This window comes from Nyctereutes procyonoides, unplaced genomic scaffold, assembly GCF_905146905.1.
Source record: "Nyctereutes procyonoides isolate TBG_1078 unplaced genomic scaffold, NYPRO_anot_genome, whole genome shotgun sequence".
NCBI lineage: Eukaryota > Metazoa > Chordata > Mammalia > Carnivora > Canidae > Nyctereutes > Nyctereutes procyonoides.
The window spans coordinates 17154624-17169804 of NW_026575135.1; the positions used below are offsets into that span (position 1 = coordinate 17154624).

Sequence of the window (15181 nt, forward strand, 5' to 3'; positions counted from 1 at the left end):
TGTATTGGGAATCCAGCATCCAGACTGGGGTCTAATTTCCACCGTGAAGATTTGGGTTCTGCAGTAGGGATGTAACCTAACAGGCTTAAGGCCTGGTCACTAGCAGCGGCAAGCTCAGCCTTGAGACTATCTTTTCTTCTGGCCAGTTGGTGTTCCTTGTTCTCATTGGCTATGCCTGGGTTTTTGGTTTTTAGCTTCCTCCAACATTTATATCTTTGGCTTATTGTAGTTATGTATAGTGCAAAGGGAGGGCTCCCACAGTTTATCTTCTAGGCACTCTCACTTGTTTGGGTAATTTTATGGGTACATTGCAACCCCCTTTTCTCCTTTAAAATGTTATTTCCCTTAAGTTGGAAGAATATTGTTTTGAATTCCCAGTACTTTTCTCTCTGCTGTTGAACTTCCAGTCCTTATGCACTGTGTCTCTAAAGATCCTTACCTTTTTTACTTTTCATCTCTTCTTTAGGTATTAGTGCCCTCCTTTGATTACACTCCTTATTCTAGTTAAAAGATCACCATGTTAGTCTTGGCCACTATATTTAGACAGCCTGATCAGAACCTGCAGACTTTCATAATAATTAAACAGTAGTGTCCAGGAGATTTAAACCATGCATACATAACAGTTATAAGTTAGAGTCCACCTTAATGATAGTTTATAGGAGAGTCCAGATGAATACATATACCATGATGTCCCTTATTGGGGTTTTGGGGCAGTGAAGCAATCAAGTGTTAAATATAGTAATGTCTTACTTCAGGGTGTTTTACTTCGTCATGTCTGAATGACTAGCTAAATTAAAGGGCAGGGGAAGGCTAATTGTAAAATGAACTCTGGTTTGTACATTTAATTACCTGGGGTGGGGGTGGTGGCAGGTATTAGACTTTTCTAGTCTGAAGAATCTAATACGGATCATGTGAGTGCTGTTGTTGGGTATCAAGATTTTTTTTGGGGGGGTGGCTGAAATAATCTTTTTAGATGATAGTATATCTGACCATCAGAAATTGTAATGTCTTGAAAATTTTAGATTTTTTGTTACAGAGGGGAGGCGTGGATTAGGGAAATAGTATTTCTTGAGTTGTCATGCTTTCAAAGAAGTTATTTAATATAATAGTTAAATTCCTAAGAGAAAACAGGACCTTAAGGTATGGCAGGTGGCAAGTTTATTATGTATATACTGTTTTTCATTAGAAGTGATGTTAGATGTTAACTCTCTAGTTAATGGGGTTTGGTTTTATCCTGGAGAGAAGGACTGTTGTGAAGAGGTCATTAATCTCATTTTTCTCTGCCTAGGTTGGGTTGACTGTAATTCCTGACAGTACAGCTGGCTGTGTTTTGGGTGTTATCTGTAAGCTCCTGGATCATACGTGTGTACTTAGTGAGACTCTCCTGCCATTTTTGGCTTCTTGTTGCTACAGTCTTCTTTATTTTCTGCTCACTTTAGAGAAAGGAGAAGCAGAACATCTAAGAAAGAGGTAATAGTTTTTGTATTCTTCAACTTTAATTTTTTTCCCTAACCGCTGCAACTGAATAAATAAATTTTAAGAAGAGTGAAAGAAAATTAGATTTTGGAAAGATCTTAAATTCTCTTTCTGAGTTTGTGTAAACCTAATGTCATTTTCTTTGTTCTTTCATAAATTCTCATTGGGTTGATAAGAATTTTTAGTTTTTGTTTTTTCTTTTAGGCTACAAATTTGAAAAATCAGATGACATAAAGTTTCTTAAGAGCTTTCCTTATTAATGTTGCTGTAGGTCTAACAAGAAAAATTCTATCTACCTTTGAAAGAATGTGCTTATTAATAAGTACAAAAGCCTTTGTATTTTGTTTTGGGCTCATTAGAGCTAACTAAAATTTTTAACTTCTTGGATTTAAGGATATTTTTCTAAGATGCTAGTGTTTATATTAGTACTTTACCTCTTATATAATATTCAGGCTAAAGTTTCTAGCATAGTTTAGAATATTTCACTTTAATTTTAAAAAGTTATTCTCATACTATGTTCTTATTGGTATGCCTGTTAACATTTTTTATAGAAATCTAGATTTTTCTTTTTAAGACTTTATTCGAGAGAGAGAGAGAGAGAGAGAGAGGCAGAGAGAGAGGCAGAGACACAGGCAGAGGGAGAAGCAGGCTCCATGCAGGGAGCCTGATGACAGGACTCAATGCCAGGACTCGATCCCGGGACTTCCAGGCTCACGCGCTGGACTGAAGGCAGGCACTAAACTGCTGAGCCACCAGGGATCCCCCAGAAATCTAGATTTCTATAGAAATCTAGATTTTTAAAAAATCTAATAGTATAAGAAAATAAAAATTAGTTTATTGCCTGTTAGCATTTTGATATTTGTCTTTCTAGTTTTTTAACTTTTACATATCATAAAAATAAACGTGTATGAAATATTTATATAGTTCAAGGAGTAAGTATAAACTGAACATCCATTTAACCAGTCTTCAGGTTCAGAAATAGAATTTTATCAACACACTCTGTGTACCCTCTACAATTACCTTTCTCTTTTAAACCCTTTAGAGATCGCTTTTATATGTTAAATAACAAAAGTTCAACCTAGTAAACTTTAAAGATCTAATTGGCTGTATTAATTGATTCATTAATTGGGCAGCATCCCATCTAGCAAGTAGAGGGGAGCTCTCAAAGGCTATAGAAAGGGAAAGGTTTTAAAGGTAGACAAGGAGTGGAAAAAAGGAAAGAATCTATCCTTTAGGCAGGTTGCCCTTCCAAGGGGAATTGAAGAGGAAGGAAGGAAGTTTTTCCTAGTGCTGACCAGAAAGTTCCCATGTTGACTCGTGGTTAAAGGTCACATTTTTGGGGGGTTGAAACTGTAGTTATTTTAGGTATTAAGTCTTAGTTTGCTGACTTGGGGCCTTCACCTAAGTGACGCCGTTTTTGAACCTGTGGTTTTCTTAACATGTTAATCACTTCCTTACCTTTTATTAAAGATTTTATGTAGATTTGTAAACAATACAATCTTTGTTTTGCATATTTTAAGAATTTTATATAAAATTCCATATGTATTTTTTGTGATATGATTGTCATTTATGAGTCATTCATGTTGATTCAGAAATTTATTTTACTTTTGTTTCTCTGTACTAGGGCTTAAGCAAATTTCTTTCTCTAAAGAGTCAGATATTAAATATTTTAGGTTTTTAATGTATAAAGTCTCTTGTCAGAACTATTCAGCACTGCCCTGGCAGTAGGAAAGCAGCAACAAAGAACATGTAAATGAATGAGTGTGGCTGTGTTTTAGTAAAACTGTTTATAAATATGGGCTGTGAGTATATGATAGGCTGTAATCTAGCCAGTACACTTACTCTACAGTGTTTTGTTATATGAATGCACAGTAACTTATCCATTTTACTGTCAACAGAGATTTAGATTTTTTTTTTTGCCAAGTACATATGTATGTTTAAAATGGATTTTATTTAAAATAGACTGTAAAATTTACACATAAACACAGATGTGATGTTTTCCTTACATATCATCAAACTTTAGGTCTGATAGGTCAAGACAAGGCTTTTATAAATCCCAAGGAACGTCTCAGGGTTCAAAAAATTTTATAAGTGTTCCCATTTATGAAATGTGTATGTTGCTATGTGTTATTTCCTGTCACTTGAAATACAGTCCCTTTACTGAATACTTTGAGACGTTTCAAAGATCATTTATAATTTCTTATAGAGAAACCTCCCACTTTTGACTCTGTGGCTGGACAGAACAAAGTTTATTATATGAAATATTTTTTGCTTGTTTAAAATGCCTAGTTTTAAATGTTTTATGCTAGATATTGAAACAGTTGGTATTTCCAGATCCTTGATATCTCTTGGGGTAACATAACTTAGTCTCTGCCAGCCAGTCTTAAGTACTTAAATTTCCCTTTGGGTGACCCCTACTCCCTGAGGAGGTTTTTGTAAGGTTATAAATAATGAGAATGCCAGTCAGATTACTAAGGAGGCTTTTAATTTCACAAAAGCTGGCCAAAACATCGGGTTTGACCAGTCAGTTTGAGTTGTTAAAAACTCTGGCCACTGGACTTTGAAGAAACTATTCTATCGTCTTCTGGACTTATTGTTAGTAACAAAAAAATCTCTTGTCACTAAGCCCTCTTGGTTGTAGGTAGTAATCTGTTCCTCTCTATGGTTTTACTGTTTTCTTCTTACCTTTGTGGTGTTGCCAATCAAGGTGTGTCCTAATGTAGGTTTATTTATCCTGCTTCTTGAGACAGTGTACTTTTGATCTGAAGACTGGGTGTTTTTCCCTAAGGTCTGGGAAGTGCTGTTACTATTTCTGTTACCTCCCTGGTTGTTTCTGTTCTCTCCTACAACCTCCTTTAAGTGAAGGGATCTTCTCAATCTGTCCTGTACCTCTGAACATCTTCTGCTTTGCTATATGTTTTATTTAACCCTGTTAAGTTTTAATTTCATCAGCTCTATTCTTTGCTCTGTTGTTGGTTTTTAACTTGGCTTTTTGTCATTCTTGGTTTTTTTCATGATTTATTGGTCTTACTTTAAAGTCCCTATCAGTTTGTTCTGTTTGCTCTTTTATCCTCTGGTGTGGGAATTCTCCCTTCAGTAGGGGAGCAGGTGAGGCTCTGGAGATTGTTTTTCATGGGCTTGAACAAACTTATGGTTTGGATTGTATACCCTCTCTTTGAGTGCATCTTTTGTGAGAATTCTGTGCAGATTATGGGTCACTTTTACATATACATTTTCTTGCCTTCCAGCTACACATAGGAAACCCCGCCTCCCACACCTGGGTCCTGAAGTCTCAGCTTCCAACATTTAGCTGTTGAAAACTCAGACCTAAAAGCCCACATTCAACTCTTTATACCCCTGTTGGGGTATGTTTATATGATTTCTGTGATGGTTTCTGGCACCTAGAAATTTTACCCATTCTGGCTTTTGGGGCTTGGCTGTGTACTTTTTTTTTAAGTATTTTATTTCTATTTCTCTGTGTTTGGAGTGGAAGGGGAGGTTGCTGTTATCTGATTGGACTTTATCAGAAATTTGTGGAGTTAGCTGAACTCCTGAAAATTGTATGCAAAATACTGAACTTTCATCACTTTATTTTTTAATTTTACTTTATAATTTTAAAGATCTTATTTATTTATTCATGAAAGACACACAAGAGGCAGAAACATAGGCAGAGGGACTGTGGGAACCTGATGTTGGGACTCAGTCCCAGGACTCCGCGATCACCACCTGAGCCAAAGGAGATGCTCAACCACTGAGCCACCCAGGTGCCCCTCATCAGTTTCTTTAGAGTGGTTTTCAGAACTGCTTTGAGTTCTGAAACCTCAATTTCATTGGTCCCAGTTCTGTCCTTTTTTTCTTTTTTTTAAAGTATTTATTTGAGAAAGAGTGCATGTGTGCAAGAGAGAGCAGGAGTGTGGGGGAAACGGGAGTGGCAGAAAGAGAGGGAAAAGCAGACTCTTTGCAGAGCAGGAAGCTCATGGGGCTCCATCCTGGGACCCTGAGATCATGACCTGAGCCCAAGGCAGAAGCCTAACTGACTGAGCCACCCAAGCGACCCCCCCCAGTTCTGTCCTTTAAACACTTGTAGAATAAGTAGCCTTATTCGTGTACATGACAACTCTTAGAAAACCCTAGGAATGGCTCTTGTTCATATGGTATTTCTTCTATTGCCTATGTACCCAGGTCTCTCGTATTTTTTCGACTTGACAGTTTAAATGTGGTTTTAAGGTGGAGTTCTAAACTTTATTGATCTATTCACTGTATTTAGTATTGTGTAGAATCCATGAGCCCTTTTAGCACAGTTTTGATCAGCAATTATTTGAAATCCACTCAAGTTAAAATAGAAAATGAATATTGGATCATTACGGGGGTAACTTATAAAACCCAAGGGCAAGGAATTGAAACTCATTAGGGACCAAAGTGTAGTTATCTCACATTTTCTTCTAAATTGTGTAATCTCTGTCTCTGTGCCTTATTAGCTGTGTCTGCAGTCTGGCTTTTTTCTCCTTGCACATGGCTCTCCTAACTTGGCTATGCATGAGTCAACAGGCTGGGTAAAGTCTCTTATAAGTAAGAGAATCTGGTTGGCTTAGAGTGGATTCAGTATTCACCTTTGATGCTGTGTATGAAGTTGGGGAGGTTCATGAGAGTGTGAAAGGAGTACTGCTTCTACATCTGGAGGTAGTCAAGTTCTCTCTGAAGGATTTGGGAACTAGAAGGATTATACACTTCTGGTAATAGAATCTGACAGACTAAGGTCAGAGCTTTTAGCAGCCAGTGGGACTCTATTTCTGCATTTAATTGACACTTCTAGCATGTGGTGAGGGTAGCTACAAATCCCCTTTTTCATAAAACGTTTTTGTTCCTCCTCTATAATGATACCAAGATAATGATGCTTACTAATATTTGGATTATTTCTGGCCTTTCATGACCTAGTAGTACAGTAATAGTTTCCTTACTGGCTACTTTCTGAAATCCATTTTGGTTCCTCGTGAGCACATCTTTCTCCACAAATTTGCCCTCCTTAAAACATTGAAGAGGCTCATAATTCAGGTCACAGGCTTAAAGTTCCATGAAGTTTTGTTGTTTTGTGTGTGTGGTTATTTTTATTTATTTGAGAAAGAGCACATGCATCAGAGCAGAGCTAGGATAAAAGGCAGGGTGGGGGGGGGGAAGAATCTCAAGCAGACTCCTCAAGCTGATTGTGGAGCCCAATGTGGAGCTCCATTCTACAACCCTGAGATCATGTCCTGAGCTAAAACCAAGAGTTGGATGCTTAACCAACTGAGCCACGTAGGCACCCGTTTTTTTTTTTTTTAAGTAAATTCTACCCCCAAAATGGGGCTCAAACTCCAAGACCCCAAGATCAAGAGTTCACGTTCTCTACTGAGCCAGGCATCCCATGTTCTTTTCATCAGTGGGATATTCTTACTCTTGATTTTTGATATTGTATAATGGTTGAATAATGTTAAGTGGTAGAGAACAGTATGTGTGTGTAGATTGTCTAGTTCTGTGTTATATATGATCAGGTTTAAGAATGTCCTGTTAAGCCCAGGAAAGTGCTGATTGCTAGGCTTCCTAGAACTCATTAAATAGGGGAGAGCACCTGCTTCCTCATTGGATTTGCTTAAAATTAGCTCTGATGAAACCCAGTTACTAGTTTTGATTTGTGGAGTTTTATTAGAAAACACCGTGTTTCTTAAAATGACCTTTTTCAGTTTTAGGAAATATGGAAAGGGTACCTTTTCTGTGTTTTGGCTTTCTGACTCATTTTTGTCTGTTGTAGGGACAAGCTGTGGGGGGTCTGTGTCTCCATCTTGGCTCTCCTGCCTCGAGTCCTCAGGTTGATGCTGCAGAGCCTGCGGGTGAACAGAGCTGGGCCTGAGGAGCTGCCTGTTGTGGGCCAGCTGCTTCGCCTGCTGCTTCAGCATGCACCCCTCAGAACTCATATGTTAACCAATGCCATCTTGGTGCAGCAGATCATCAAGAATATCACGGTAAGAAGTGTGAAACAGGGCCTTGTACCATTAGTACTAGAAAAAAGATTCATGGGCAGGGCATGGAGGTGGGTGTTGCTCTGGGGAGGTGAGGCCTCCTGTGCATTGACTGGCTCCTAGAATTAAGCCCACTGTGGTGATTTCCTAGGGCTGCCCCTGTTGACTAGCACCTGTTACTTAACCAGGGGGAGGTCTTTGATCGAGTCAGTAACAAAAGCCATAAAATACTCAAATTGAATTAAGGTGGCAGGCAGCTTAGAAAAGGTATAGGCATCATAGTACATACTACCAGGATTCTTAAACTCTGTTGATTAACTGTGGTAATTTGGCATGTTTTTAAACCTGTCAGTTATTTTACTTAGCTGTAAGAATAGCAACTTCTTTGGGTGTTGATAACCATAAAATGAGATCATTCAAGTAAAGTTTTTAGTATAACTGACGTAAGTTTTCAACAAATGTTAGCTGTCATTAAAAAAATTATTTAGCAGGAATAAACTACAATCAATTTCTAGTCACTTAGTTCACTGGAGAATAAGAGGGAAGTTAAATTGTTACAGACTTCAGCTTTGTCTAAGGGTTGGTTCTGTGTTTACAAGGGTATCTCTGTCTAGCATTCTTTCAGTGTTTATGGTTTGGAAAAGTTAGAGGTTTTTTATGTAGGTATTGAGGACTTTGATATGTAGTAATACTTCAGAGTAATAGAACTTATCCAGATGTAACAGATTCTTATTCTGGATTTTCTCAGTAGCCTTCTAGACGTAATGGAAGTAGCAATAGAATAATTCAGAAATAGGAAAAAAGTCAGTAATTTGGATTATTCCAAGGTTGGAGATTCAGGCCACCTCTATAAATAAGAGAATGACAGAAATTGTCAATTGGCCTTGTAGAATTTTCCTGTTCATGCAAAGATTGTGAAATTGTACCATGCCAAGGGGGGAGGAGGTTCCTAGAAGTATTCGAGAGGGAACAAATGAAACCAGAAACTGGTGTACGGCTTGTATTTGAGGGTATTGTAACTAGGAATTTTCTTAATTGGGCATGAACTTCATTCCAGTAGATTTCTATGGTGATTGATAGGTGGAAGATGGGGTTGCAGTGGTTCTGAGATCTTGTTTGGGTGTGAAAAATACTGTCATTAACAATTTTGATACAATTCTCAAAGTACTCTTGTTTTTCTCTGCAGACGTTGAAGAGTGGAGGTATTCAGGAACAGTGGCTCACAGACTTACATTATTGCTTCAATGTGTATATCACTGGGCATCCCCAGGGCCCCAGTGCACTGAGTACAGTGTATTGAGTACAGTAAGAGGCATTGTGGTATCTCCTGTTTGAAATTGTTTATTCACATCTAATTTTGAAGAGAGATTGATGTAATGTTTGTCATTAAAGCTGAACTTTTAAAGAAGTTGTTTATGAACCTTCCTTTGCACTAAAGTAGGAAAATAACATAGCTTGGCTTCTTGGACTAGTATATGATACTTGGTTACAAGGTGGTTAGTGTATTTTGCATTTCATAGGAACTAAATATTTATAAAATATGGAGTGGTAATATAGTACCTTCTATTATTTACCAAGAAGTAGCAGAATCTTTGCGGTCTCAGCTCCAGTTCATTCAGATAGCAACAGAAACCAGTTGTTTATTTGGGAACAGCTGCCATGACATTCAGCTTCTCACTATGGAGTTCTGTTATTTACAGCAGTTTTCTGTCCCTCTATGCAGGAACAAGATCATGCTAAATGGTACTTGGTTTGATCCAGTTAATTCTTTCAAAAGTACTTTTTACTAATGACCATTATAGTTCTTTTAAAATTACAAGTTCTATATAGCAGTTCATACTAACCCTTGTACAATGTTGGGGGAGGATTTGGGGGTGCTGACACCCCCCCATCAAAAAATGTATGACATTTGATTCCCCAAAACCTTTTATTATTAATAGCATACTGTTGACCAGAAGCCTTACTGATAATTAGTTTACACGTGTTTTGTTATACGAATTAGATACCTTATTTTTTTAAATAAAGCAAGCTAGAGAAAGCAACACATTTGCGGTACTATGGCTGTATTTATCGATACCATATGTATTTATTGAAAAAAAAACACATGTTCAATGGATCCACACAAACCTGGTTGTTCAAGGGTCAAGTGTAATCACTATTTTCATAATTAAGAAATTACCTTCATTTTTCAACAGTTTGCTAATTGTTAACATTTTATTGCTTCTTAGGACAGGGGTGGCAGTAGTTTTAAGAAAATGGAAGTGTTCCTAGAAATGTTTGAGTTTAATATGCCACTATGCCTTCTGTCTACATTCCTGTAGTTACTTTGCTCTTAAATATGTGAAAAAGCCTGTGATCGCTGGATTGTATTTATGCCAGGTGTTCTTAGAGTTAGAATGTATGTAGTTTTAGCGCAGTTTCCCTTGCCCAGTAGGAATGGCATTTTGACAAGAGTGCTTACCTGTACAGGTCAGGCAGAAAATACTTGACAAGTGAAATGGTAAGGCCTGAATTGGTACCTTATACATGAATGGTCTGGTCTGTAGACCTCCCCATTTGATTCCTCGGCGCTGAGATACTGCTGCTGGCGCTCAGCAAGGGAGACTGCTGTTCACAGGACAATGGTAGCAACCTGTGGCCTCAGAAGCTAACATGGGAACTGTAAAATATAAGGAATCAACAGAGTTCCTATTATTGTCTTACTTAAGATTTTGTTTGAGAGCACAGCCAGGGGGCAGAGGGAGAGGGAGAAGCAGACTTTCTGCTGGGCAGGGAGCCGTTCCAGAGCTTGATCCCAGGACCGTGGGATCATGACCTGCGCTGAAGGCAGATACTTAACTGAGCCATCCAGGCACCCCATATTGTCTTAACAATTGTTAAAAGCAAATGTTAGGTCATGATTCTGGCCCAAAATTTGGAGAAAAGTAGTGAAATGAAGAAGATGGTTGCTCTACAACCAACTCCTCCCTAACTCATCTAGGTTTTTCATCAGAGCAAAAAAACCCAAAAACAACAAAAAACCCCCACCAGGCCTGCATCAGCTGGCTGGCAGAAATGTCATGTTTGTGTTCATGTTTTTAGTTTTACTTATAATTAACAGTAAAGTCTGAGTTGTACTTTACAGCCATACTGAGTGAAGGCAGACGTCCCGGAAGCTTTGCGCAGGCACCATGTACTGTGGTCCTTGTAGCACAGGCTAAGATAGTTTACAAAACAGTGCTGTGGAAGAGCAGAAAGACACCCTGACATGGTTATTCACTTAACACTTTTTCAGGCCATTAAGACGTTAGGCATGAGTACTGAGGTTTTTTTCCAACAGGTAAAAGATCATCAGCAGAGAATAAGAATTCTGCACTAGCTCTTCCAGCTACTCCGGACACAGTCTTCCTCCAGAGATGGTCGAAGCTTTGTTTTGGTTTTTGGTGGAGTAGCTGATTGCAGATTATAAGAAAAATTCTTTGATCTTCCACTGTTCTCAAGGAGGTGTATACACTGCAAGTTGCTCACTGTTAAAATACCAGAGAGAGATTGAGGTTATTGATTTTAATACTGAAGAGTTCATTGCTGGTGAGGAGAAGGGGTTTAGTCGTGGACTGTCCATGGGGCTGATAAGGTGATGGCCAGTTTGCTGTGGAAACAGGATGACTTATCAGCCTTGCATTTCCCATTATCCTCTAAGATACATGATATCTCTTAAAGGAAGAACCTTGACTGAGAGGGGCCGGCCAGGTGCCTGAGCTGTGACTGGGACCTGGGTCTTCAGTCTGGAGTAACTGGTACTGCTTTCTCTGTTTTTAACCTACACTACCACAAACATGTACACATACATACCTTTCTATGGGCCATGTTGTTTAGGCTATATAGTCCATTCTAGAAAATAGGTTTGGTTTGAAAACTTATCTTTAAGGATGATAGACTGATAGGCCTTTTTAAGATGCCATAGTTGGAAATCAACCCTCTCATTTGACAAATGAGGATGCTGAGGCCCTAAAAGGTTAAGAGAACTTGCTGAGGCCATGTTGCTATCTGTTGCTCCTAATTCTGTGGAGAATAAAGGGGAAAGGTAAGTAGGTTCTAAAAGTTACAAATGTGTCTTAATATTTCTCTCCTGGTTTTATTACTGCTGTTACTTAAAGTTCTACAGTGAACTACTGATCTGGAACCCAGTTTTTGGCTGCCTTTATCAAATCTTGAGTTACTTGCATACCCTTCTTTGGGTGAACAGGAATTCTGCATTCACACAAGGGGGTTGTCATTACTAGTAATCACCTGAGCCATGGTTATTTCATTCACTGGAGTGGATTTTTAAAAGGTAGTTCTCTCTCTCTCTCTCTCTCTCTCTCACACACACACACACACACACACACACACACTGCTATATCCACCTGACCTGCTTCCTCTTTAAAAGAGGTTAAATCACTACTAAAGTCTTTCCCACACTGGAGGTTGGGAGCAACAATCTTCACTCACATTTGAGCACTCTATGTACTAAGTAATTTTCTAAAACTGAACAGGACAGTGAGCACATGAGAGGATCTTTAACCCCACGGAATTCTCAAAGCAAAAAAAAAAAAAATTTATTCATGGAGAAGACCAAAATTAATGTTCTCTTTTTGGTTCACTTTGGCTGTGATTGTAAACTGCAGAAGTCTATGTCCAAGTCGTGCCCATTTCGGTGGAAATTATTTATAGACATGTTTTCTGTATAAAACCTACTGGGTCCAGCTAAACTAGTTAGGAGCCCTGACAGCCTGATTCACTGGTTAATGCTTAATGTGGATGGGTGGACCTAACAAAACCTGGTGTTCCCCCATGTTTGGGGTTAGGAAAAGATTCTCTTCTTTTTTCCCTGTTTTCAAGCCAGTCAGGATTATATGTGTAGGACAAAAAAGCTATTTGTTCATATGAAATCCCAAGAAACCGCTACGTATTTGAATTTGTTTATTCTGTCCTTCTAATTAAAAACGCCTGTGCCTTTAAAGCCCTTCATTTTTTTAAGATTTCTGGTAGTCCTGGATTTTTCACTGGAGACAAAATATAAACTGCTCTGATTATCTAAATGCTACTTCTCTGGTAGTTCTGACCATTGTTTTTGAAACTAACTTTTTATTCAAGTACAACAAAAGTTTTCTTTTTTACATGGAAACTCTCAAAGGAATCAAGGTCTATAGTCTTAACTCCCCTGCCCACTACTCCCTGATCAGCCTGCCTATATTACATGAGTTGCCCGACTCTGATTAAAGATTGGGCAGTAATTACTCTGTCCCCCGCCTGTCAAAAACTAAATGAATGTTAAAGTTCAGGCTGACCGTCATTGTTCACTTTCCCAGCTGCACGGTGTTCCTGCAGGATGACTGGATTGGCAAGGGTGGGGGGACTGTGTTGCCATAGCCACCCCACGAGCAGCACTGAATCTGACATTAACTGCTGACAGCACTGAACTTATCATCCAAATTTAATGCTGGTGTGAATGAAGGGGGCCTGAGTAAAATACTCTTGTCTTATGGCTGAAAAGTAAGTTCCTTGGGCTTCTGTAGGAGTGAAATTGTGCACAGTGAAGCATGAGCAGGACGTGTTATTAAATACTAAATGTGTTCCTCATGGGGCCAGAATTTGTGGTTAAGGAACTTCTCAGCTTTGAGAAGGAGACGAAGAATCTTAATGTGAAACCAATATGGAACAAGAATTCCCCAAGGTATTACTTTGAAGAATGACTTTTCATTTCCCTCTTCCTTTATGTGAACAAATACGTAAAAGTGATCAATACTAGGTACCATTTATTGTCTCTACTGGAGGTAATGTTAACAAAAACTTGTGGTTGTGAAAATAACTTCCCTTCTATGGAGACATGTTGACTGCAGTAATAATTCTATGGGAGGGGAATGAAAAATATGCACACCTTAAATGACCACTGGAAACCCCTGGCAATTTCTGTTCTAATGTCTCCCACCTTTAGGGATGAAACAAGGCAAATGCTTCCCCACATCATATCCCCAATCTGCTGTACCAGTGCACTGGCTACCTTACCTGAATTGAGATGCAGCACAGAATGGGTTCTGGAAGATCTTGTGGAATGAGGTACTTTCCCTTCTTGGGAACAACCTGAAATCAACAATGATCATTTCTCTCTGACCATGACCAAGTTCTAAATTCTTTAATGAGGTAAAGGCTTGAGATTGTTGGTATCTGCCAAGATAAATTAGGTATGGTGTGGAAATACCATGTAGGCCCAGGGTGAAGTCCTGACATTTTGCTGCAGATCTATTTCTTTTTTTTTTTTTTAAGATTTTATTTATTTATTCATGATAGAGAGAGAGAGAGAGAAGCAGGCCCCATGCAGGGAGCCCGACGTGGGACTGGATTCCTGGTCTCCAGGATCACGCCCTGGGCCAAAGGCAGGCACTAAACCGCTGCGCCACCCAGGGATCCCTGCAGATCTATTTCTAAAGGTACTTGGGCTCACTGCTTTTCTGTTGAGGAGCTAGCCAGGCTTGTTCTCGGCTGAGTTTATTTGATGGGCTTTTCCAAGCTGAAAATGTTTCAATTTAAAGCAGTTCATCTGCTGAGTGAGTTATTTACTATAGTCTATGGGTCTGGGGCATTCCCATGGAAGGGCAACCCTGTACTATCTCAGCATAAGAAAGGTCAAAATGAGGCAGGCAGGGTCTTCCTCCTGGAGCGTTCTTACATTAACCATTTGGAAGAAGACCCAAGCAGTGGTCTGGAGAGGCTTAAAGGGTGAGGCTTTCAGTAATGAAAGCCAGCAGAAGACCTCTTGACTGGAAGGCTCTCTTGAGATGCTAGAATACAACCTGAAACCAATTCTGACCCAGAATTGCTGGAGGGGAGGCATTAAATGTGGGTGCTGAGAATTCTCTTGGTGCCTGGAAGTAGAATAGGAAAGTTCCTACCTGAATGGAGGTTTGCCCATTGTAATTAAATCCCATTTCAGATACTGATGCAACATCCTGGGGATGCTTATCAACTACAGAGTGCTCAGAAGGACACTTACCATAGATTTGCTTGAGTACCGAGTGCCTGGTAGACTTTGCCCCTGAGCTGCCCTTGGATAGACTCTTGGTGGTCCTGGTTACTGCAGTGGTCTTTGGGGGGGTTAGTTCCAGGTCCTTCCTCCAAACTTGGAGCAGCAATGCCAGGCACTCTCGGTTCCATCTGTCCACATCCCTGGCTCCAAGCTCCTTCATATGCAGAAGGTGAGACAGGTGCTTCCTCAGCTGGTAGCTGGTGGAGTCAGAAGATGGGAGAAGCTTTAAGATCACAGTACTGAGAAAACCCAAGCTTCCTTAAGGTTCCTAGAAGCTAATAGGAATAGCATTTGCTGAACTGGGAGATTCATTTAAGTTCCCATTACTAACTTTATAGTGGCCTTATGTTTAATGTTGAATTCTTTTTTTAAAGTCATCAAACATTTCCTCAACTAGGAATTAGTTGAGTCTGCCTTTAGGGTGGGTTGGGCCAACGTGTAAACAAGTAAGTGGAGTATGAGAAATTCTATGCAAGAATGAAGAGCTAGATGGCATGGGACAATGTGGGTCTGATAATTGGTGATTGGTAAGGCTTTACAAGGCTTGTATTTGTATGTTTTAAAGGAATTAGGGTAGTTGAGGCAGCAGAACCGGCATAAGCAGAGGTGTGGGCATATGTGCCAGGAAAATTAGTAATGAGATGTGTATAAAGCATTGTGTATTGAA

At 39.3% G+C, this 15181-nt stretch overlaps 2 protein-coding genes across 6 annotated transcripts in view; one reads left to right on the forward strand and one right to left on the reverse strand.

Annotated features, from left to right (window-relative positions):
• Positions 1-8877, forward strand: part of TEX10 (testis expressed 10) — a 65912-nt gene extending 57035 nt beyond the window's left edge. For both annotated transcript variants that reach the window (XM_055301620.1, XM_055301618.1), the window contains exons 13-15: positions 1289-1470; positions 7262-7472; positions 8656-8877. In XM_055301620.1, coding sequence (XP_055157595.1) covers positions 1289-1470; positions 7262-7472; positions 8656-8769 — 507 coding nt within the window. In that variant the 3' untranslated portion in view covers positions 8770-8877. The remainder of the gene's footprint in view (positions 1-1288; positions 1471-7261; positions 7473-8655) is intronic.
• A 109-nt stretch (positions 8878-8986) lies between these two features.
• Positions 8987-15181, reverse strand: part of INVS (inversin) — a 155768-nt gene continuing 149573 nt past the window's right edge. For all 4 annotated transcript variants that reach the window (XM_055301615.1, XM_055301614.1, XM_055301617.1 and 1 more), the window contains 3 exons: positions 14482-14711; positions 13497-13571; positions 8987-10975 (listed from right to left, as the gene is read on the reverse strand). In XM_055301615.1, coding sequence (XP_055157590.1) covers positions 10824-10975; positions 13497-13571; positions 14482-14711 — 457 coding nt within the window. In that variant the 3' untranslated portion in view covers positions 8987-10823. The remainder of the gene's footprint in view (positions 10976-13496; positions 13572-14481; positions 14712-15181) is intronic.